The 22,997-nt window shown below is 38.3% G+C and overlaps 1 protein-coding gene across 2 annotated transcripts; it reads left to right on the forward strand.

The window, feature by feature from the left end:
- Positions 1 to 2,414: 2,414 nt before the first annotated feature.
- Positions 2,415 to 22,516, forward strand: TMEM212 (transmembrane protein 212). 2 transcript variants are annotated; one of them, XM_039865040.1, is made up of 4 exons: positions 2,415 to 3,017; positions 11,705 to 11,764; positions 13,196 to 13,519; positions 22,295 to 22,516. In XM_039865040.1, exons 1-4 carry the CDS (start codon positions 2,859 to 2,861, stop codon positions 22,319 to 22,321), a joined length of 570 nt encoding a protein of 189 aa, XP_039720974.1. In that variant the 5' UTR covers positions 2,415 to 2,858; the 3' UTR covers positions 22,322 to 22,516. The 2 variants fall into 2 exon arrangements, with proteins under 2 accessions (XP_039720974.1, XP_039720973.1); XM_039865039.1 differs by lacking the exon at positions 22,295 to 22,516 and having other exon boundaries at positions 13,196 to 13,816.
- The last annotated feature ends 481 nt before the right edge of the window (positions 22,517 to 22,997 follow it).

Here is a 22,997-nt window from a genome sequence, read left to right on the forward strand (position 1 = left end):
TCCAAGTCAGCTTCTCTCTCTCAGCATCACTGACATTATCCCATTTCTTTGGGGGTCCAGGTTACATTTTTTTGCAGGGGATGGATAGGTGAGTGCTGGAATTAAAACATCAGTTTTGGGGGGGTTTGTTTTTATTTTTAGTTTTTCCTTTTTTTTTCTTTTTTTTTTTTTTTTTTTTTAGTGGCAAAGCTAAATTGAATTGAAGAGTTTAGTGGGACTTCTACCGGTCTTCCCTGAGCCATAATCGTGAGATCCCCCTGAGTGAGGGGGAAGATAGGGTCTGAAAAGTAGCCTGTGAAGACCTTAACTCCACACCTCCACTGAGATGATAGATCCACCTTCCAATAAATTAGCGACAAATGGAAGGGAAGGGACTTGGAAGGGGATGGGGGAGGGGATGGGAGTGGGAGGGAGGAGCCTGTGAACCTTGCTAGCTGCCAGACACTGGGAGCATAGAGACGTGAGAATTACATTTTGTCTTCTTTCCCAGTTTCCTCCCTGAAACTCTTCTTTCCCAGTTTCCTCCCTGAAACTCTCCTTGCTTTAAGGAAATTCATGTGAAAAGATTCCTGCAGGAAGGTGCAGCTGGGAAAACATAGAGAGAAAGCCCTAGTTGTACCTGTCCCTTCTTTGTTATATTAAGTGGCAACAGCTCTTCTAATAACTAATGAATTCAGGTTTACAAGTCACACTGGCAGTGTCAGGGTTAGCCTGTCAGTGTTACAAACACTAAACAGTCCCCCCAAATTAAAACAAAAAAATATTCTCTTTATTTGCCATCTTTGTACTGTTTAACATGAGTATTTCAACAGTCTTTATTTTCCAAACATGCAAACAGAAAGTGATCTGACCCACAGTATATTGACATACCATGTAGCTATAACCTTGAGATAAAAGTAAAGAAAAAAGTCAAAACAGCTCAAACCAAATACTAACACAAATGAGTCTTTCTTCAGTCCACATCCCTTACCTCTGTAACAAAGAAACACACTAGCAATAGCATGTCCTTGTAATGGTGGACACACAAAGATAGATCCACCTTTGGCAGACCCCAAATGCATGGCTGGAAAGTCTGATGCATTAATTAACGAACTTAACAAATGTATACTACTCTGGGCCAGACACAATTCCAGGTGTTGGGAATGTCTTATACCTCTAGGGGATGTATAAGACTTGGAAGGCCTCTGCCCTTGTAGAACTTAGCTAGTGACATTAGAAAAAAAAATAGAATATACTCCCAAAGGGTTGAGAGAAGGTGGGAAATAACAGCTATAGCAGAAAGTCTGAGCTGCTTTCCAGGATTCCGTGTATCCAGGAATTAAACTGCTTCAAAATCTGGGTCACACTGTGGAATGGCTGTTAAAGACAGAAAGATGGAGAGAGAAAAAAGCAGAGAGTCAGAGAGAAGCTTCACTCCTCACTACAGATGGGAGGGTCTTTTGGGAGCTTTTACCAGGTTGATCAGGAAGAGTCAAACCTAATGTTTATAAGATGATGGATAAAAGCAACAATAATGACTGTGCTTCTGCTGCGTGCTGAAACAATGCCAAAGATGAAATGTCCCAACATGTGAACAGGTAACTAACTGAGCTTCTTTGCTACATAGAGCTGAACGCTGAGCATTTTAAATGTATTGTCTCATTTAATCCTCTCAATTGTGGCCTGGCGAGAAACTCTAATTTTATTCCCATTTTTCATATGAAGGAACAAATCTAAAAAGGTAAGTAACTTGACCTTGTCTAAGGACATACCTGGCAGGTAGTGGAACGAGAATAGTATTCTAGCTCTGTCTGATGCCAAATCCGCGTTCTAAACCACTGCATTTCCATCCATAAAACTATTTTTCATCATTTTACAGAAGAAAAAAGATATTAATATTGAACAAGAAAATTATTCAGATAGCTTCAAAAAATAGTCTGTGTTTTCAAGATATTATCTTGGAAGAGACAGCCAACCATGTCCTATCAGTCAAAAGCAAATATGCACCACTTTCTCAAATGTATGAGCGTATAAGAGATGGATTTTTCAATTGCTTAAATGTACATAAGCCCGACCTCTAAAATTTGAATTATGATTCAAGAATAAATGGAAATCAGTATTTTATTCAACTAATAAATTACTCCTCCAAGTTTATTTTACAACTGCATACATTTCTATCTTTGCAGTTTACTTGATAATCGAATTACTAATTAACTAAGGTGAAGCCGATTTAGTGGAAAAATGCAGAACTCCATAACGAAGCTTATGCCTATTTGGGGATAAGTCTATATCAAAATCTTCATTAAGATTTCAAAAATAATCGTAGTAGAATTAAACTTCGAAGAGGGGAGAGTTCGTGTTTTTTGCTTTAAATCATTTAAATTAAATGCAATGAGAAGCGATCAGAGTGCTTATTTTTCTTTGTTTTGTGGGAAATTGTGCTGGGAATGTGGATCTATTGTGAACAAAGGATGTTGGCTTTATGCTGGAACCACCAAGCAGGTTGAGTTGAGAAACAATTAGCTCAGTCAGCAAGCCTTTGAATCTGATTAAGCCAGGAAGTGGTCACTCCCCACAGCAGGGCAGAATGAAGGGAATGAAGGCAGTAACCCAAAAAGAGGAATGATTTCTCTCTCTCTCTCTCTCTCTGAAGTAAACTAGTATGAGAATTTATTTTGTCCACTCTATGTCAAGGATTATTTCGTTACACTTTATTATCTCAGGTCAAACAAACTAGAATCTTGTTTCCAAGTGGATCAACAGTCCACATGTGTCATGGCTACTGTCTCTAAGAAACTTATGTTTGTTGAGGCCTGACATACCCCTATGTTTTGGTAACAGAACATCTTTGAGACCAAGGACCCAGGTCACAGAGGAAAATGCAGGGCCTCTACCAGGCTGCTGGCTGGATTCTTGTTACTCTGGGGTCTCTCAGTGTTTTTTCTGGAGTTATTGCTTTCTTCCCAGTCTTTTCTTACAAGCTTTGGTTCACGGGATGGAGTGTCTGGATTGCTTGTCCCATCTGGAATGGAGCTTTGGTAGGAACAGATTTTATTACACATGTTGAGAGAATGTAAGAAGGCGGAAAGGAAAGATGAAACGGAATGACATATCCTTTTAAAGTTTTCTAATAATATGAAAAAGTTGAAATTTTACAGAAAATTAACATTTACTTTGGAATATTGATTTCTTTTAGTTGTATTTTAAATATGGGATCTTTTTAAAGATCATTTTATCATGTGTACTGTATATTATATATGTATATGCTATAATGAAACGCTATTTAAGAAATTCTTTAAAAGTTATTTTAATCTTCTCACCTTGATATTCTGAGAAATTGGAATCTCTTTTGACATTTGAATTTAGAATAACATATCGAACACAAAAAATAATTTAAAAATGGAGAATAAAGTAAAATAACTTTCAGGCTAACACTTCCATTAGAAATGCTGATATGTGTCTTACACAACTCAAATGTGCAAGCCCCAAATCTTAGTTTTCCCTCCTTTTCCTTTGCACACAACTGTTTAACCTGAAAATAATTTAAGAAGCTGGGCGATGGACTTCACCCACTTCCTAGTTCCCTAGGAAAGTGTGCATGTACCAAGTACAAGTCAGCTTCAAGTAGGTGCTCCATGTCTGCTCACTGGATGATTGCACAGATGAAGTATTGAACTGGTACCTCTGCTCCGTGGATCAAAGAAGTGAACACATCTAGCCCTGTGAATAGGTGGCTTCAAGGTAGTATGACTTAAGAGAAGTTACAGAGGCCCGCGGGCACAATAAATCTTTCATTGTTTCTCAGGTTAACTGACATTCACCACTAAAGACTAGAGAATTCAATTTTAAAGCCTTTTGATATTACGGAATTTTTTCTTGGGAGAGACAACATTATAAGCCTTTAAAAAAATCAGACTGGGATATTACCTAAAAGTGAGAACTTAGGAAATATAATTTTAATCTATTTATTAAATAAATATGTACTGTATCCTACTACATATTCGAGTTACAATGGAGAATAAAACAAAGTCAAAGGAACTTGGTCCAGTGGGGTTTAATGATGGAGTGCAGATGGGGGTAAGCTGGATGCTGGGTGGGCGGAACTGAACGAGGAGACCACTTGATGGTATTTTTCTTTTTTCTTTTTTTTAAAAAATATATTCTTTTACATCTACCGCCCTAATCTTGGCACTTTGCTCTTCTCCCCAACACCTACTCAAAACCATATGTTCATTGAAAAAAATGTTTATAAGATGTGTACCAGAACGCAAAGATGGCAGTTACATTTAGTCAAGCAGCTTCCAAACTTTCTGTTGGTGACCCACAATAAGAAAAAAATTTTACACCTGGAACATACATAATTACATTCTTCTCTAGGTAAATAGATAGATATTGATATATACAAATAATTAGATCTATATAACAAAATTTTCACAAAATCACCCCTAACCTTCTATGTAAAATGAATTCTGATATTTTCTATTCTATTTAATTTTTTTTAAATTCTGACTTCACGACTTATCCAAAGTTTAACAAAACCATGATTATAGCCCAACTCTATGTCACTTTCTTAGAATTCTTTCCCTATCCCTGCAAAATTTATCATAATGCAGTCAAGAGATAGCGGTCATTTGATTAGGTTCACAAAGTATTGAATTTATACTTCTTATAGAACAAATATCTCTTTTCTAATTAGACCTTAAGATGTAATATAATAGGTCTCCAGCATGTAGCTAGTTGGTGTTTATTTTATTTTGAGAGGACAGCGTACGGAAGTAGAGTCGGAAAGGTAGGACTTGGGGAGGTGGGGCGTACATTCAAGTCCTGACTTTGACTTTCTTGGTCAAGAGCAGAACCCTCACTCAGCCAATTCCCCATTGCCTTTGCCTATAAAATGGGAAATTTTACAAATAAAGAGAGCCTATGTGAAACGCTCCAACCCTAAGATGCTCAGAGAGAATGAACACAGTTTGAACAAAGTCTGTATAATAAAGAGCTTTGCCAGTTTTAAAGCCCTGTACAAGTGCTAGTTAATAGCATGCCTTTCATTGGTGCCCTCTCTGTGTCCAAATTTTTTGTTCCTAATCCCTTGCCACCTGACTCTCTCCCCATCCCATTACCTCCTGGACTTCACCTCCTACCACTCTTCTATAACTCAATTATTTCCCACCACATTCGTTCTTTGTTGTTTTCAAATATTCTAAGGTATGTTTCTGCCACAGGGCCTTTGCATTGCCTGTTGTCTGCCTGAAGCTTCTTTCTACACATGGCTCATTCCCTAACCTCCTTCAGTTTTTTGAACAAATGTCACTTTCTCACTGATGCCTTCCTTTATTATCCTATTTAAAATTGCAAACCTCCCCCACAAATTGGCATTCTCAGTCTCTCATACCCTGATCTATTTTTCCCCATAGTCTTTATCATCATCTAATATACTATGTAATTTACTAATTTTTTGTATGTTTGCCTCCCCCCAATATATATTGTACAAGGGCAGGGATTTTTTCTATTTGTTTACTGCTTGTATGTCCAGCACTTGGAATAGAGTGAGTCACAAACTAGGTGTATAATAAATATTGTTCAATAAACATTGTCGAATAAGTGAATAAATCCCATGATCTCCGTGCTGGTGGTACAGAATTCCTTATACAGTCGAACTCCGATTAGATTGCAAAGACTAAAGGTCAAGCTGGTATTTATACTAAAGGAGGAAAAAATCCTCATTAAAAAGAAAAATAAGAACGCTCACTCGTTTAGTAATGTTTAAATTTAAAACGCGATTTTTTTCCTTGTGAGTTTCCTGGTGAACTAGAGCTCTGTCTGATCAGGGTCAACTTCAAAAGATCTCTGACTCATTTCACAACCATCCTTGCCAGTCATTTCTCAACTTGCCTGCAAAGTGTATCTTCCTCTAGTGGAAAGATAATTTGTACACTTCAATCATATTGACATTGCTTTTTGCAAATGACTCTATACCTCTTTGGAGACTTGTAAGAGATAGATTTTTACAAGTGGTACAGTGCTTTGTATTTGTTCAATTCCTTTCATTCAAGGCTTTCTAAATTCTTCACAAATATTGGTCCTCAGACTCTCTTAGTTCTGTCCTGCTAGTCATATGATAAGCTGTTTTCCTAGAATTTCTGAACTAGTTATTTAAAGGCATCAGCTGCTAGAAAGTATGCAGCAAAGATATCATAGTGCCTTAAGGACTTAGCTCTACTTTAATCCTGGAAAACCTGGCTGTAGATCAAGCTCTGATGAAGAAACCAAAGTACAGTGAGTTTCACAAGATCTGAAGCCTGGAGGGTCTAATGACTTGGCCAATGGTGAGCAAAAGTGCTGCACCCAGAACCCTGACCGGAGACGGGAAGCTGGGAGAAAAGCAGGGCTAGACCTACCCTTGCAGCCCCAGGTTCCTCCTCTTTAAAGAAGAGATTTGATTTCAGCATCGCTCAAGTCCCTTACAGCATCAACAGTCCTGTAATTTCCAACTCTTGATGATCAATTTTCTACTTAGATATCCAAAGCTTCTTTAAGCTCAGCTTGCCACACCTCCCCCGCAAAAAAAAAAAAAAAAAAAAATTAATCATCTTACCACCAAAAGCAACAATTTCTTCTCCTGACTTCCTTGTCTTTGAACCCAGTTTCAAACCTCGGAGTGATGTTTGACTCAATCATTTCCTCTTAGTGCTTCTCAAACTGTAATTCACACAAGAATCACCTGGGGATCTTGTTAAAAAAGCAAACTCTGATTCAGTAAATCTGGGGTGAGAACTGAGATTCTGCATGTCTGACAAGTTCCCAAAGGTGTCAATCCTGCATGTCCTAGGACTGTGCTTTGGGCTGCACTGCCCTAAACCAGCCCACCCCACAACCCACCGCTTCCAACTATTACCGAAGCTCAATAATTAAGTTCATTCTGCCTGAGCGCTCTGGCCAAAAATACATGAGCAGGGGTTTGCAGTAAAGAGTTTATTAGGGTTGGCCAATCTGGAGATAGGCAAGCATGTGACCCGAAAGATCTAAATCCCTGATGGCATATAGGTTATTTTGTAACTAGTAGTTACAAAATAGTCATGGGAATGTAAAGGACAGCATAGGGAATATAGTTGATAATATTGTACTAACTGTGTACTTCTTAATCCTTTCAGCTTTTTCACCCTGCCCTCTAATCCCCTTCCCCGATGGCAGCCATCAGTTTGTTCTCTGTATCTACGAGTCTATTTTTGTTTAGTTTTTTTTTTCACTTATATCGTTCTTTAGATTCCACATCATTTCCTCAGGTCTTGAGGACAACTCTGAAGTCAGCTCCGAGTCTAGAACAAATTTCAAGGAAAGGTAGCCAAGGGGGTCAGTTCTACCTTACAGGAGCTGAAAGATAACTTAGATTAAGATGTTATCTTTAGCCTTCCAGCGGCTTAAACCTGTGACCATTAGTCAGAACCAGGCTATTTGTCTTCTGCCATCTCAAGGGTCAACGATCATCATCACGGTGAGAGACTAAGTTCAGGACAGTAAAGTGTGCTGGGAAAGAGGAGGAAAAACACGATTGTTTTAAAACTACAGTTTAAATCAAATCAAAATCAGAGGACCCTCGATTTCACAGTTACATCTTTCTTACGAGGCATATCCCTATGCATTACTTACTCTTATTCTCATTGTGCAACCCACCCACCACTTACCACTTCCCACCCCTGCCCAGGTTTTATACCTAGATAACTTTCATAGCCCAACTGTTGGAATCTCTCTATTAGTGGGTTATAAAATCAATCTATTGAGTAGCTAACAGTATTTATAAAACATGAATCGAATCAGAATAGAATAGAGAATATTAGAGTGTCTCACACATAGTAAAGATATTATTATTTTGGTTAGATATAAAAATATTTATAACTTGGCCATGAAGCAAAATATATTTCTCCATGTGGGTAGAGGTTAAAAAAAAAAAAAGTTTGAAGACCAAGGTCCTACAGAGACCTCGAGGCCTCACTCCATTCCAATCCAGCAAGCATGCAACAACCAGCTCATCTTTCTAAACCTCTGCTGTGTCAATCTAGCTCCTTCTTCAAAAATCTTTAGTGTTGCTTCATTGTCCAGAGTCCAGACACGTTAGCCTGAATTTTGAGGACCTCCACAACCTGGCCTCCCGTGGCTTTCAAGCCTGATTTCCTCTTCTTTTCTGCCAAATATGGACCCTAGGCTTCCTCTCACACCGTTTCCGAAGCATGACTGCCACTTCCTCGCCTTTGTGATGCAGGGCAGGACAAATTTCCCCGAGTCGGGGCGGGGGCGAGACCAAGCCCTCCACTGAGAGAAGAAGAGGGTCCTTTGGTGAAGAGTGTAGAAAGAATTCAACACACATGCCAAAGTTAGAGTCAAAAGGAAAGTTTATAGGAGAAGGGGTAACGCTCCATAAACAGAGTGTGGTCTCCAGAGGCAGAGAGTGAGAGCCTGAGAGACTCAGAGGGACAAAGACAATAAAGATGAGGATAGCGAGAGAGAAGGAGTGAAGACAGTGAGAGGGACCCCTAGTGTTGGGGAATTCAGTTTTACATCATTCTTTAGTTCCTGCGAGTTACAGTTTTAAGACTTTGTTGACCCATTTCCTTTGATATGGACATACAGTGAGGAAGGGAAAGCGTATGTAGTGTGAAAGGCCTGCTGGCAGTTCCCAGCCTTTAATTCATAGGTTCCCTATGGTTTTAGCCATAGGGAATGAAAGATTTTATTTTGTGTAGGGCAGCCACTTAAAGAATCTGTTTTTCCTGTTTCCTCTTCTACAGGTGTGGGAAATGGTTTGTTAGCAATCTCAGCAGAAACCTTCCTTTGTTCTGCAGGTGTCCTCTTGGCCTGGCTGCAGAGCTGATCAGCATATTGCAGTCTCTGACTGTAGTTTGATTTAACAGTTTAGTTCTCTTGCCTCCTCCCTACATTACTTGCACATGCTGCTCTGGCTGCTTGGACTGTCCTTCTGTCAGCCATCACCCATTGAAATCACATCTATCCTTCAAACCTACTTCAGTTTCTATTTCCTCTATCATTTGGTGGCTTCATCATTTGTTACCCCTGGTAGTGAGTGATATCTTATCACTGAGCTCTTCTCACACAGAAAGCATTCACTCTTCTTGCCTAATTTTGTGGACATTCTTATACTTGCATTACTTTCACATCTGGACTGCCAATTCCATTGATAGTTGGAACCTTTATTTGTATAATTATTACTTGGCGAGCTTGCTCATCTTATTTAGCCTCTCTGGGCCTCATTTAAAAAATAGAAGATCTATATCTTAGGGTCATAATGAGTGAACACATGTAAAATGTTTAGTATAGTGCCTGGCATAGAATAAGAGCTCAATAAATGTTAACTGTTATCATCTGCACAGTGCCTATGACATCGCTTGTTCATAGTAGACCCACAATAGATGTTTGTAAGTGAATAAGTTAGCCCATATTAAAATGATTCTTCTAAAAGTTTCTTTCTTTGGTGACTGATCTCTGCTTCCTTCAATTCATCTGTTTCTGGGAACCGCGTTCTTGAGAAATTTAAAGATTTAGTGGGAGGGCTCACAATTATCAAGCAATCAGAATGGTAGCAGCAACTGTTGCAAAACCCAAGTACTGTCCCTGGAATTGCCCATACAGCAAGTCAACAGCCTGTTGAGGATTCCTGAAAGAGGAGGGCGCAGGGCTGGCCCTCCTTCCCTCCACACTCACACCCTTCCCAAGCGCAGCCCCCGTCTCTGTCCTTCCTCAAACCTGCCCATCCTGCGGCACCCAGCATCGCACCTCTCAGACACTCCGGCCCTCACATTTCCTTTTCCCACTTGACCTCTCCCCTACCCTCAAATCTCTTCCTTTTTTATTCTTTTCCCTCCCTATCTAAAAACAAATTTTTTTTAAAAAGAAATAAAAGGGGAAGGCTGACTCCTGGCGGAACACCCCTCCCTCTATCTCCCTTGCACACGGCGAGGGGCACTGGTAACGATGGGTGCACTGGGCTCTTGAGACACTGCCCTGTAGGGCGGATTTAACGAGTTACTGGCATTTATACCGCAGCCTAGTCCATGAAAGATCTTTTTCAAAGTTTTGTGTAAATAAAGCAAAATTCAAGCTGGCAGTTACTACAGAAATAACAGGCAACTGCAATTCTGCAGCATTTTTCAACTTTTGAAAGGAAAGAAACAGTTCATGCCAAAGTAGTTACGGCAACCAGGAATCTAAGCGTCTGGTAATGTCAGCTCTCTAATTGGAGTTAAACCAGCAGAAGGGTGTCCTTTGCTTTTATTTCCTTCCCTTCAGTGTTTCTCTCATAGAGCGTTGACGCGTCATTTGAGCGCCTAGCCTCTGAAAGCATAGACTGGCCCCAGGCTTAGCCAGCAGTGCTACAGTTTCTGCTAATAATTCTCCTGTTTTGTTGTACTATTTATACTGGCTCAACCTCCATAGGGTCCCTTAGAAATTTTCCTCTTGCAGAATCTAGCCAACGTCTTTTGACTACAGATGGTTCTGTTTTTATCCATAGGAGTTTTATGGTATGGCAATGCCAAGTCTGGAATTTCAGGCTTAGCTACATGGGAAGTTTTGTGTGAGTTTGTGTGTGTGTGTGTGCTTCTCCGCCCCTCTCTCGAATTTTCTAAATCCAACATTCAAAATAAAATATGCCAGAAAAATGAAAAGCTAGGTCTCATAACAATAAATATGCCAGACCCAAAGCTACAAAAGCAAATTACCACAAAGCCACATTGATAAAAAGCTCCGATTTTTACCCCTTAAATTTGTTGATACTGTACATACAGTCATGTTTACTTCTCTGTCAAAAACCTAAATGATACTATTTCAGTCCTGTCATTCTATATCTTATTTCACGCACATCCCTTCCTTGTTTTCTCTCTCAATCTAGAAACTTTTCTTAACTAGGAACAAATGAATTATGGGTTAGGAGTAAGTGATTTCCAGGCTCAATGACCACAAAGGTCTCCTTTATCAGAGCTGGTACTGCATCAAAGATGAGCCCAGAATTTCTTTTTTTTTTTTTTTTTTTTTTTTCCATTATCTATTGCTCAGTTCTGGTGACACCATTCTCTCCTTTGTTTAACTATTTTTATTCTGTACTTCGGGCTTTTTTCCTTCAATGGAGACTATAAAGAACTCTCTTTGGAAAAGCCGGACACCACTGTACCCAGAACAATAAATGCACCATCATGCATTCATTCTAATGATAATCTTTGTCACTTGAGAAACAGGTATCACGTATTTGTATCCCACCAGCAGGCTTTCCCAGAAAAAGCAAATAGTAAAAGACAGTGCTGCAGCTGAGAGAGTTTTTAGGGTTCCGTGACACATTTCCATTCCAGTTTCTCCCATTTGCAATTTTAGCAATTTGTGAGAAAGATGAACAATAGACAATTAATCAAAATAAAACATATGGCAAGAGTTTTAAAGCCAAGCTTTTATTGCAGTGACACCTTACTGTAGCGAAGGTTATAATTGTGATGGCAAAGGCAACACAGAAAATCAAAAAAATGAGCCGTATGAATCATGTCTTTATGACACTGATAGTTTCTTTTCCTCATTGTCATCACAAATGAGATCAGAGCCATAAATCCATTTAGCCATTTGCCGTTCCTTCTAGTTCATGATAAAGTTGTCAAACTGTGAGACAGATTGAACTCTTTCCAGAGGTACATTCTATCATGGATGTTATTTTTCCATTTTCTTTTCACAGGCCATCACAGCTGGTGTACTCCTACTGTTGGCTCACAAAGACTGGGCCCAGAGACACTTGGTAAATATGTAGATATTGTCAGCATAAGAAAAGTCCAAACCTGTAAAGAATTTTTATAAGATTTAATCTGAGCCAAAACTAACAACAATTGCTAGGAAGCAAGATCTCAAATGCTTCAGAGAGTGACAGTTTTGCAGTTTCTTATGCATTTGAAATTAAGGAGGAAACATAAGGAGATTACCAGGTAGGAGAAGGTAAGGCGAGAATTGGATTACAGGATAGTTAAGATTATTTACTCTCTTTAGGATGGTTACGTTTTAGAAGGAGGGGTCTGGAAAGAGATATTTCAAAGGTGTGTTTACCTAGATGCACAGAAACAATGGACAGGGCTTGCTGAAGGCAAAGATAAACCTTTTACTAAAGAAGTTCTATCCCTGGGCTGTGACTACTCACCATGACCTGCCCAGTAAGGAATTTATGATCAGATCGCCTTGTGAGGTTACTTTCCATCACTGGACTTGTCAGTTTTATTACAGAATCCCTTTTTTGACCACAACGTAGAGGAGGATGGTAGAGTGTGTTTGAAGATTAAATCTCTACTAGATGAGGATGGAACATAAAGAATGCGATTTCCAATTATAATTGAATTCTAATTGATGTCTTACTATGATGAATTTCAGTAATAAACCATGTTTTCAATGAAAATTTTTTTTATCTGATTCCTGCTCCAAACATTTTCTATAAGTTTCTGTGATTATTATAAGTCATTTGGGAAGAACAGAGCCAGTGTTAGTGTTCCTGGATTTCATCTTGAAGAAATGCATCAATAGATTCCTCTGCTTGTAATAACGCATTTTCGAGTCTCAACATCTCAGTTTGGGATCTCTTTTCAATCTCCCTGTTATCTCCCCCTTAAAAAATAATTATAAGTCTTGATATCTTGAATTTCAATGGTAAAGTGCCAAGTAATCCCACAATATAGACAGACCACCTTGATCTGATTATCGATCTTTCTCCCATGGGTATAGCAGTGTTTCTCACACTTTAATGTGGGGGCTTTATCTAGGGATCTGGTTAAAATGCAGATCTGATTTAGTAGATCTTGGTGAGGTAGAGATTCTACCTTTCTAACAATGTCTTAGGGGATGTCATTGGACCACGGACCACACCCTGATTAGCAAGGTCCTGGAATAAGGCTGGGATGCTGTTTACTCAACTGTTTTTCCCATCCTAGACTGGTTCTCAGCAGGAAATAAATATTTGTTGAATGGAATTGATTTCGTTGTTGCCCCAGTTGGCTAATGTTATTCTCCCATACTGTAAATTGGAGAAGAGAACCCAAGAAACTAAGGAAAAGGTTGCAACCAGTTTCTCCTTCATTTTCCAGTAGGAAAGATTAATACCAGGTATCTCTTTCTTTCTTCATATTTCTAAGAAGCCATTGAAAAATCTAGTTCCCAAAGTAACATCTTGTCTCTGCTTTATTTTCAGTGGGAAGCTAGTTTCACCTTTGTGATTCTGAGTCTTATGGGATGTCCACTTCATTTTACAATAGCCTTGGAATCAGCTCTTCTCGGCCCATATTGCTTCTACTCATTTTCAGGGATTGCAGGGATTGGTTACCTTGGTTATGCAGTTGCTTTTCCTTTTCCATATGCAAAATTCCCATCAGTTTGCGTGGACCCACCACACTATGAAGAGTACCACCTGACGCTTCAAGCTTTTGACCTGTGCCTGAGCTTTGCCATGCTCTGTGCATCCCTAACAGTGTTCCTCAAATTCTGTGCAAGACTTTTCTGGAATGGACATATAAATGTAAGTTCCAAGAAAGGGGGAGCCGGTTCTTATTTTATCCTGTATGCTGAAATGGAAAGTCTGATATATTAATATTTAATCTGTCTCTTATTCACCACTGTATCCTATATAACCATGCAAGTCAGTGCCTGGCATACAATAGGTACTCAATAGTTGTTTTTGTATGAATGAATGTTAATATGTTGATGTAATAACTGGAGATATGGCTGTAGGTAACACTAGATAATTTTTATCCCAACTCACAATTTAAAAAATTACTAATAGAGACAAATACTAAGAGCTTTTTGTGGAAATCGAAAGTAGCACGCTTAATATTTTTAATATTAGTCAACTACAGATACCTTAATTTAGCTTCTATTCCACTCAGAAAGGTATACAGAATTCAGAAAGGTATACATGCTCCTTGGCTAGAAAAGATATATAAAATTCTCTTACTCTTTCTACTCCTACCCTAGCAGAGAGGCTGATGTAGGCTAACATCAAAATTTAATTTTCTAACTTTTTCCAAGAGAGCTAATAATAATATTCACGATATGATAATAGACACATAAACAATGTTTACTATGTGTACATGTACATTCCAATTTACAGATAGCACACCAAGACTAAAGAGTTTTATAGAACTTGCCCAAGATCACACAACTAATGAGTAGTAGGTCCAGATTCAGAAAGCAAACCCATTTCTCTTAATCAGGCCAGATTTCTGGACCTTTTTTTTTTTCACCCACCTTGTAACCTTTCCTCCTCTGCTCAGCCATTAATATACATGGCTCTGACCTCCAGGAGAATTAGAGCAAGGTCACTAGGAGAAGAGCACAAGTGATCTCTGTTCTAAATTCCTACGAGTATTGATACTAGGTCACTGCTTTGTGGGTTGAACAGCTTACCTCTGGAAAGAGATATTTCCCACTGCAAACTCTTATACTGATTTTATGATTCAAGTCAGTATTATATTAGGGTCAGGTGAGTCTGAGTAATGTTAGCCATTTTTTTTCCAAGTTGATCTTGTCAACACCAACCAGCAAAGCTGGGAAATAAGAATCGATACTTTCAATGCCTTTTGTAGTCAATCTTGTCCTCTTGAACTTTTACATAAGTCTGCAAAGAAGATTCTGTACATTCTTAGGAACAGAGTTGATTTTACAATAAGAGTTGAGACGAGCAGATCAAAATTACCTCCCCCATTATATTGCCAGGGCATCTATAAGTTTAGTTATTTGATATTTTTCCCTTGTGATGAACATCCCAAGTTCCTAGAGACCTTTGTTAAAAGGAGCATATGGCTAGGAGACTCATGCCTTAAAGTGCTGGCAGTCATAACTTGTTCCTCAACATGGATAGTTAATCAGACACTTGTTTGGCTCTCATCTTAGGCATACCACTGATAACATCTAGGTTTAACACAGGATAGAAGGCAGCGAGAAAAAAAATTTAAAATATATGCAGAACTTGGTATGCCAGCCCCATGGAGACCCCAGTGAGACCACTTAAACTACCTGGGGAAAGAGAAAATTAATTGAAATCAAAGCAAAGTTTTTTAACTTCAGAATTTTTTCTTTGCCCATCTTGCTCAGAATATGGTTTCTTGCTGTGTGATTCCTAAGTTAGGTATAGGATCCAACACAACTAGTATATATTTTTCAAGGTGAACCAATGACATCAGAATCACCCAGGATTCTTGTTCAACCAGATTTCCAGAGCCAGTCCCAGACCATTCCTACGTCAAGAACTCTGCGGTTGCAGGCAGGGAATGTGCATTTTTAACACATGATCCAAGAGATTATGATGAAAACTCTCTTCCTGGCACAAGATTATCATTGTGTCACTTCTGGACAGAATCTTAGTTTTTCTATGTGCATGTAATGCAGCACTAGTTTGGATGAGAGTTTCTGATAAGTTTAGTAAGCTGCATGTCTTTGGTGAGTGTTTTTGGATAACTTGACACCACTTAGTCTGTAATGGTGGCAGATCATGTTTCATTAGGGAGGATAAGTGGCTGACAAGATGGGATATTATATTACATATTAATAAATACACCTCTGCCCGAGCCCACAACAAGCACATGCAGCCTGAGCAAATCCTTTATGGTATGTAGAAATCTCAGCTATATTAGACACAATTTCAAGCAGTGAGATAAATGTATTATTTATCAAAATTGTAGAAAATGCACAACTTTCTTAGATGAAAAGATAGATCATGAGTTGGAATACAGAATACTACATAGTGATTATATTTAAGAAACCTCCATATAGTTACATTGTTAGACTTCCCATATCCTAAAAGGGATAAATAATGTTTTAAAATTTTATTAAAAACTATAATAAATATTGTAAAATATGCTGCTGGTTCACACTTCTTTCATATATAAACAAAACACTGAAAATGCTTTTAAAAGCTGTACTTTTAAGTGACTGCTTAAAAATTAAAATTCTCTTATATAAATACAGTGCATATTAGGAAGCTCGAGAGCTATGAAAATTTATTTTTAAAAAGTTATGGTTTGAAGGAAGATTTGGGGAGAAATTGTAGTTGTACTTTATTTTACTATAGAACAAAATAATTTTTTTTTTAGATTCATATGTAGCAGTCAATATTTTGATGAAAAATATTCACTTCTAAGAGTTTATAAGTTCAAAAATATGTTTTCAGAAATAAATCGAGCACCCCCTTAGGAAATACCACATTCATGATTTCTTTCCTGCCTTTCAGTTTAGTAGAATTTAAGTCATCTTGTGTCCCAGTCAACTCAAGCTGCTATAACAAAATACCATACACAGTATGGCTTAAGCAATACACATTTATTCTCAGAGTTCGAAGGCTGGAAGTCCAAGAAGAAGGTGCCAGCATGGCTGGTTTTTGGTGTGGCCTCTTTTTCTGGCTTGTGGAAGGCCACTTGCTCACCTTTCGCTCACATAGCCTTTGCTATGCCTGCTCATGGAGAGAGGAAGATCTCTCTCTTCTTATAATGACACTAATCCTACCATTGGGGGCTCTATTCTCACGACTTCATCTAAATTTTATTACCTCTCAAATAATTCGCCTCCAGATGTCATCACAGTAAGGATTAGGGCTTCAACATATAGATTTGGGAGGGGGACACAGTTGTTATTATCTTGTTGAAGGTCACACAGCGATGGTATGTGAGCATGTAGTCAATTGGTTCCATCCAAAACCACGGTGAGAAATGCTTGAAAGAGCCACAAAGGTTTTGGTGATTTTGATTAAGACTCACAAAGGCCTTGTGTGAGTGCTACGGAGTAAATGTCTGTGTCATCCCCGAAATTCATGTTGAAGTCCTAACCCCACTGTGATGTTATTTGAAGGAGGGACCTTTGGGAGACAATTAGGTTTAGATGAGGTCACGAGGATAAAGTCCCCATGATGGGAATAGTGCCCTTATAAGAAGATGAAGAGACCAGAGATCTCTCTGTGTCCACCATGTGAGGATACAGCAAGAAGGCAGTTATCTGAAAACTAGTGAGAGGGCTCTCATCAGACACTGAATCTGTCAGCAGCTTGATCTTGGGACTTCCAGCTTCCAGAACTGTGAGAAATAAATGTTTCTGTTTCTAGGTGGCTTAAATGTTGTTTAAGCCACCTAGACTATGGTGGTCTGTTAGAGCAGCCCAAACTGACTGCGCTTCCAAATTTCAAGGGCCTCATGGGAAGCAGTGGAGCTGGGAAAGGAGTAAGAGCCTCCCACTTCTGCCGCTTCACACACATGGGTTGGAGAGAGCCTGTTGACTTAGGACACAGCGCAGGAGGCAAATGAGCACAACACAGAATTCAAGCCGAGAAACTGAAACGCAAAACAACCTTAGCCAGAATTGTCTACATTCTTGGTTCAGAAAATAATAAAGTGATGGGAAAGAAAAGAATTGGGACACCAGACGCACTACAGCTGTCCCCCGCAGCTACTCTGCCCCTCCTCCACAGAATGGAATGGCTCAGTTTGTTTTCCTTTCATTATTCATTGTTATGTTTAGGTTTTTTTCTTTTCTTCTTCTTCTTCTTTTTTTTTTAATGAAAAGGGGAAATATTTTCCCCTAATTATATGAGAAAGTGGTTTTATTATTTTTTAATGAATTAAGAAATGCTGCTTCCTATCAAAAATGTAGGTAAATCCTATAAATGTAGTTTAAAAAGATTTAGGGACAGAATATTTTTTAGTAGAGGACCCTCTTCTTCCAAACTGAAGTGAATTAGCAAGCAGCAATATACTTCTAGTGGACCTACACTGCATCATTATCAATATAAATACATTTTGTGACAAATTTACTTGTGACTCTCATCCTAAACTATAGTAAGATCTTTCTGGTGCTTCCCCTAGTGTTAAACTCAAGAAAAACTCAAGCAGGACCATGGAATAATAAGAATCTACTGTATTTCTTCCCATAAATTCCATTATGTAATCTCTTTAAATTGGTCAGTAGAAAAATCAGAATCTCAAAAAATAATCACAGTCAGGGCATTACCATTCCTTTAATGTCATTATTTTCTCTGGAATAATAATAGCAGTGACATAAAATTGTATAACAGAAACATAATTGTAGGTGCTGTTTATTGGGCAGTTACTATTTGTCAAGTGCTTTACCTTCTTTATTCCTCACAACACTCTGAAGCTCATCATTCCCATTTCCTGGTTGAGGACGTTGACATGGCCATGTGGAGCTAGGATTTGCTCCCAGGTCTTGCAGGGTCTGGAGCCCAGACCCCTCACGACTGGGTCACACCTCTTGGGTGATGTATCTTTGGTCCTACCTATCCCTAGTGACCGTGCATAGTCATGCTTTTCATGGACAATCTTTCTAGCGTTTCTCATTAATTAAAACATTAACTCATATTTTAGAAATGGAAGTTATTTTTTTCCAGGATATTTTTATTTTATTTAATCAGTGGGACCACATCAAGGGCGATAGCAACTTATTAAGAGAGTAGATAAGACTAGGGTGTCTATTATAATGTATTAAAATAAGCTTGATATTTTGTCAGAGAGGGAGCAGTAAGTGGGAAGGGGTAAGCAACCTGAAAACTTTTTTTTGTCAAACTTTACCTTATAAATTATTTTCAACATATTTTCCTCTTGACATGCAATCTATTTAGTCTCTCAATATAAAACATCCTAGTAGATTTTTTCCCTGCTCTTTACTCTTAATCCAAAATGTTATCATTATTAATAAATTTTAAAACACACTTTAAATGTTATATTTAAAACAAATAAGAAATATATTTTTAAAAAGAAGAAGTTTTTGTTTTATAAAAGGGAGGAAATTTGAGTAGAAATCTGAAGCCTCCATTCTCTATAATCATATAAATTTAGTTTTCAACAAAGAAAACTGAATTTATACTAGTAAATATTTCAGAATGATTAAAAATGGTGCTAATATGTGAGTACAAAACCATTTAGAAATGTAACAATGTTGGTTGGTTACTTTAAATTTTATTAATTAAAAAGAAAAATACTTGATAGCTATTATTGGATGCCTGAATTCAGTCTTCATAGGAAAAAAGAGAAACAGAGGAAGTAATTAGGGTGAAAAACAATGGGAGTCATGTGACACTTCCCCTCCCAGACTGGCCCTAGGAGCCAGTGGGGACTGTGGACAAGGCAGCAGTTCACCCTTGCACGAGTCAGTAGTCGTGGACTTGCACTTCCTCATATCTAGGACCACAAAGATTGGCTACTCGGCCTCCTAAGACCTTTGCAGATCTGTCTCAGTTTGTGATTTGGAAATAAAACTTTATCCCATTTGAGAAGATTTACATTCAGGAGGGAATGATGTGAGCAGCAATGGCTTGCTCTTTATCCATCCTGTGCCTCTCTGAAGTGTTGCTGGGGCAGACAACATCGCCTTGCTGTGCGAGCTTAAGAACTCACATACACCAGCAATATTCCTCATGAGAGATGGTATGAAAGTTGTCACAGGTCACTTTAACTGCTTTAGAAAAACACCTTTCTTTACTCAATATTCAATCTGGCATATGAAACCAAGCAGAATTATCTTGTTGGCTGTATCTTTATAACTTATCATTATATTACTGAATAAATAAGAAACTTATAATTCCAGTTTATTTGTAGAAAAATTGTTTTAAAATGTTTTTCTTCTCTTACATCACATAACTAACCTAATGTCTCAGAAGAACAGGAAAGCTGCTGGTTAAAGCAATGGAATTACTAGGTGCTGGATGGTAATTAGTACCTATTTGACAAGAGTATCTTCTGTTCACTAGTACTGTACATGGCTTTTCTCTTACGTGTTAAGGAGCATGAACCCAAAGCCCCAAACACAGTTTTCCTTATTTAAACTTACTCCTTAACATTTATTGAACATATGTTATGTGCCAAATATTATGTTAAAGGCTAAAGGGTAGAGACAGAAAGATGAGCAAGACACAGTTCAGTTCTCTATTGACTTATAGAAACTTGAGCTAGAAGGACCAGAGCTCAGATGAGGAACACCAAGATCTAAATTACAGAGTGAGAGTGGACATGGAGAAGAAGTGACACATTTGAGAGATATTTAAGAGGTAGAATCAACAGGACTCGTAAACGGTCAGCAATGGGACAAGGGAGGAGCGCAGGAAGATGCGAAAGGGTTTCTGGACCATGAGAGACAATACAAAGCAACTGGATTTAATGTGTGAGTTCTACTCTTATCACTTAGGGGAAATATTCAGTTTCACATTTCATTATTAATGAAAAGTCATTGTGAGCAGCAATGAGATTCCAGCCAAGGAGTTACTAGAGCTTGCCATTGGCCATTACTTGGCTTTCACTGTATTTGTATCAGATACAAATTATGCCTTGCTTTGAATTCATAATACACCTAGTGCCGAAGAGCATGGGCTATAAAACAGTTTCAATCTAGGCCGTATTTAGTTAACAATTTTTCTTTTCTTCTACTAAATCTCCTGTAACAAAGATTGCCCACAAATGACCTATAGATTGCCAAGCCCGATGAAATCTTTCCAATCCGCATCTTCCTTGACCTCACCACAGCCTTGAAACTATTGGCCACTTTCTCCACGAAATCCTCTTCCCTTTGAATTCCATGTACCTTTTGCTTTGGTTCTCTTCCTCCTGCATGATTGTTCCTCCTTGGTTTCCTCTGAAGACTCCCTTGTTCTGCTCACCCCTTAAAGCCTGATGGCCTCAGTTACCACCTTTGAGCTGGTGCCTCACACATCTATGTCTGTAGCCCAGTTCCTTCTCCTGCTCTATTGAGCTCTACATTCAATCATTTTTTGGACACTTCTGGGTGTCCCTTAGACAAATCAAACTCAAGATATTCATAATGGAGCTGATGATCTCCTTGCCCCCAATACCTGCTCTTCTTCCTGTATTTCCAGCTCAGTTGCCAGTACTCAGGACATTTGGGATAAGCCTAAGACCTGGAGTCATCCTAGACTCCTCACATCTGAGTCAATCACCATAACCTGACAACTGCACCTCTTAAATATTTCTCCATCGTGTCCCCTTTCTCTGTACTGACCATGATGGCCCTGATTTGGCCCTCCATCTTCTCTCACTCAGACTTTTTTTGCCTCCACCCCTTGCAGTCTTGTCATTCTTAAAAAGTATCCTTCACACAGGCTCTAATTTGAGCTCTCTAGAATTCAAATCTGCTTTTATTATTCGCCTGCTCCCTTCTGTGGCTGCCCTTCACACTGAGGTTACAGCCAGCCTCCTTCATGTGACATCCACATGTATTCAGCTCTTCTCTAAGAATATGAGTTCCTTGAAGATAGGAACTCTCTAAGGTAAGCAGGAAAGGTAGGACTAGGAATGTGGGAGTCAAAAGTAGTAGAGCAGCATGTCGCAATACTAGATGTCATTTTGTCTTTCCAGCCATAGCTAAAATCTTACCTAAACCTATAGCATGAGTATTTCAAATTTAAAATCAACTCACAGGTCATGAGCGAATTTACTACAATCATAGAATTCAAGAAGAATCTCCAGGAAGGAATAGAGAGAAAAGGTAGATTTGAATTTTCATACCAAGGAGCAGTGGTTTCTTGAAGAAAAAATGCTTTCAGCATGATTTATGACACATGCAGAAGCTGATAATGCCAGAGTACTTTTGAAATCAGACAGTCTAAGCTGTAATTGTTTCCTCTATCATCTACTATCTGAGTAGCCTTGAGAAAATCAATACTGAACCTCTCCAAGCCTAATGTTCCTCATTTGTAAAATGGAGATAACACCTACCACACATATTGCAAAATGAAATGATGTAATTACTACTAAAACCTTGCACTGGTCATGGCACTTGATAAGTACTCAAGTAATGTTTGCTATCTTCCTCTTTCTTCTAATCAAATTTAAATTCTTGGCTCTCATTCAAAGATTTCAGAAGGTGCCTTTTACTCTTCTGTTAATTTTCAAAAAGTCCCCAAAACAATCTAAACCAGACAAAACAAACAGCAAATGACCAAAAGAGATAGTCAACAGAGAGATCACCACTGCCTTAGACAGCCCCTACCCACAAAAGTAATGGTTCTTCTTGACTTTTTTATGCTTATGCCAGATATTTTATTACACATATATTTCTTTTTTATATCTTTCTGCTATCCCCCTTCACCAGCATCACCAATTTTGTTCTCTCTGGTGATCCCTCTTAAATCCTTAAGTAGTACCACGATGCTGTTACTTGAGTCATCCTTCATTGGGTTTCTGTGACATAAAAAAGACTAAATTAAATGTCAGAAGTGACATTCTATTTTCTTTGATAAATTGTAGAAATAAACATTACTTTATTTTTCTTTTCTTCCTAGGGTCAAAAGAATGGACAACGAATTTGAAGCAATGATTCTCTTAAATGTGTTGTATTTGTGGCCGTTATTTTGAAATATTTTCCAAAGAATTTCGATCTTTAAAGTTTTTTTCTGTACTTATAAAAAATTGAAGTAATTGTAGATTTTAGCCCTTTTTGATTGTTAATCTTATTTTTTTTTGATTTATGTGTTATGATAAAAAATCAAGTCTACAGTCATGCCACTCTGCCCAATCTTGTCTGATCTCGGAAGCTAAGCAGGGTCAGGCCAGATTAGTACTTGGATGGGAGACCACTCAGGAATACCAGGTGCTGTAGGCTTTAAAAAAAAAAAATTGAAATTGAAATTGAAATTCTATCATTGTTGGCATAGAAATTTTGAAATCTAAAATATAAATTGGCAGTGAATTAATGTTTTCTTTAAATTCCTCTTGTTTGGTATGATGTTTTATCAAACTATAATTCTGTATTACTTAAATTAAAAAACAAAACAAAACATTTTTCTCAGCATTTCTTCATTGCCATTACCAAAGTGGCTTTAGATCTTTAAACACAATTAAAACATTGAGTAGTGGCCATAATGAGAAAGGTCCCCTGCAGGGAGAGTATGACCCTCCCTCTTGGGCTCTCTGTAGCTTGTCTTTGGCACTCATGACAAACAGTTTAATAGTTGGAAGGGAACTCAGAGGCCCTTTAGGCCAACT

The sequence above is a fragment of the Pteropus medius genome, unplaced genomic scaffold (assembly GCF_902729225.1).
Source record: "Pteropus medius unplaced genomic scaffold, Ma_sr-lr_union100, whole genome shotgun sequence".
Taxonomy (NCBI): Eukaryota; Metazoa; Chordata; class Mammalia; order Chiroptera; family Pteropodidae; genus Pteropus; species Pteropus medius.

Excerpts from the sequence above, each read along its gene's own strand:
- TMEM212 (XM_039865039.1), top strand. The coding sequence starts at position 2,859 with ATGCAGGGCCTCTACCAGGCTGCTGGCTGGATTCTTGTTACTCTGGGG. Across the intron at positions 3,018-11,704 it reads CCATCTGGAATGGAGCTTTG|GCCATCACAGCTGGTGTACT; the intron begins GTAGGAACAGAT and ends TTCTTTTCACAG. Across the intron at positions 11,765-13,195 it reads ACTGGGCCCAGAGACACTTG|TGGGAAGCTAGTTTCACCTT; the intron begins GTAAATATGTAG and ends CTTTATTTTCAG.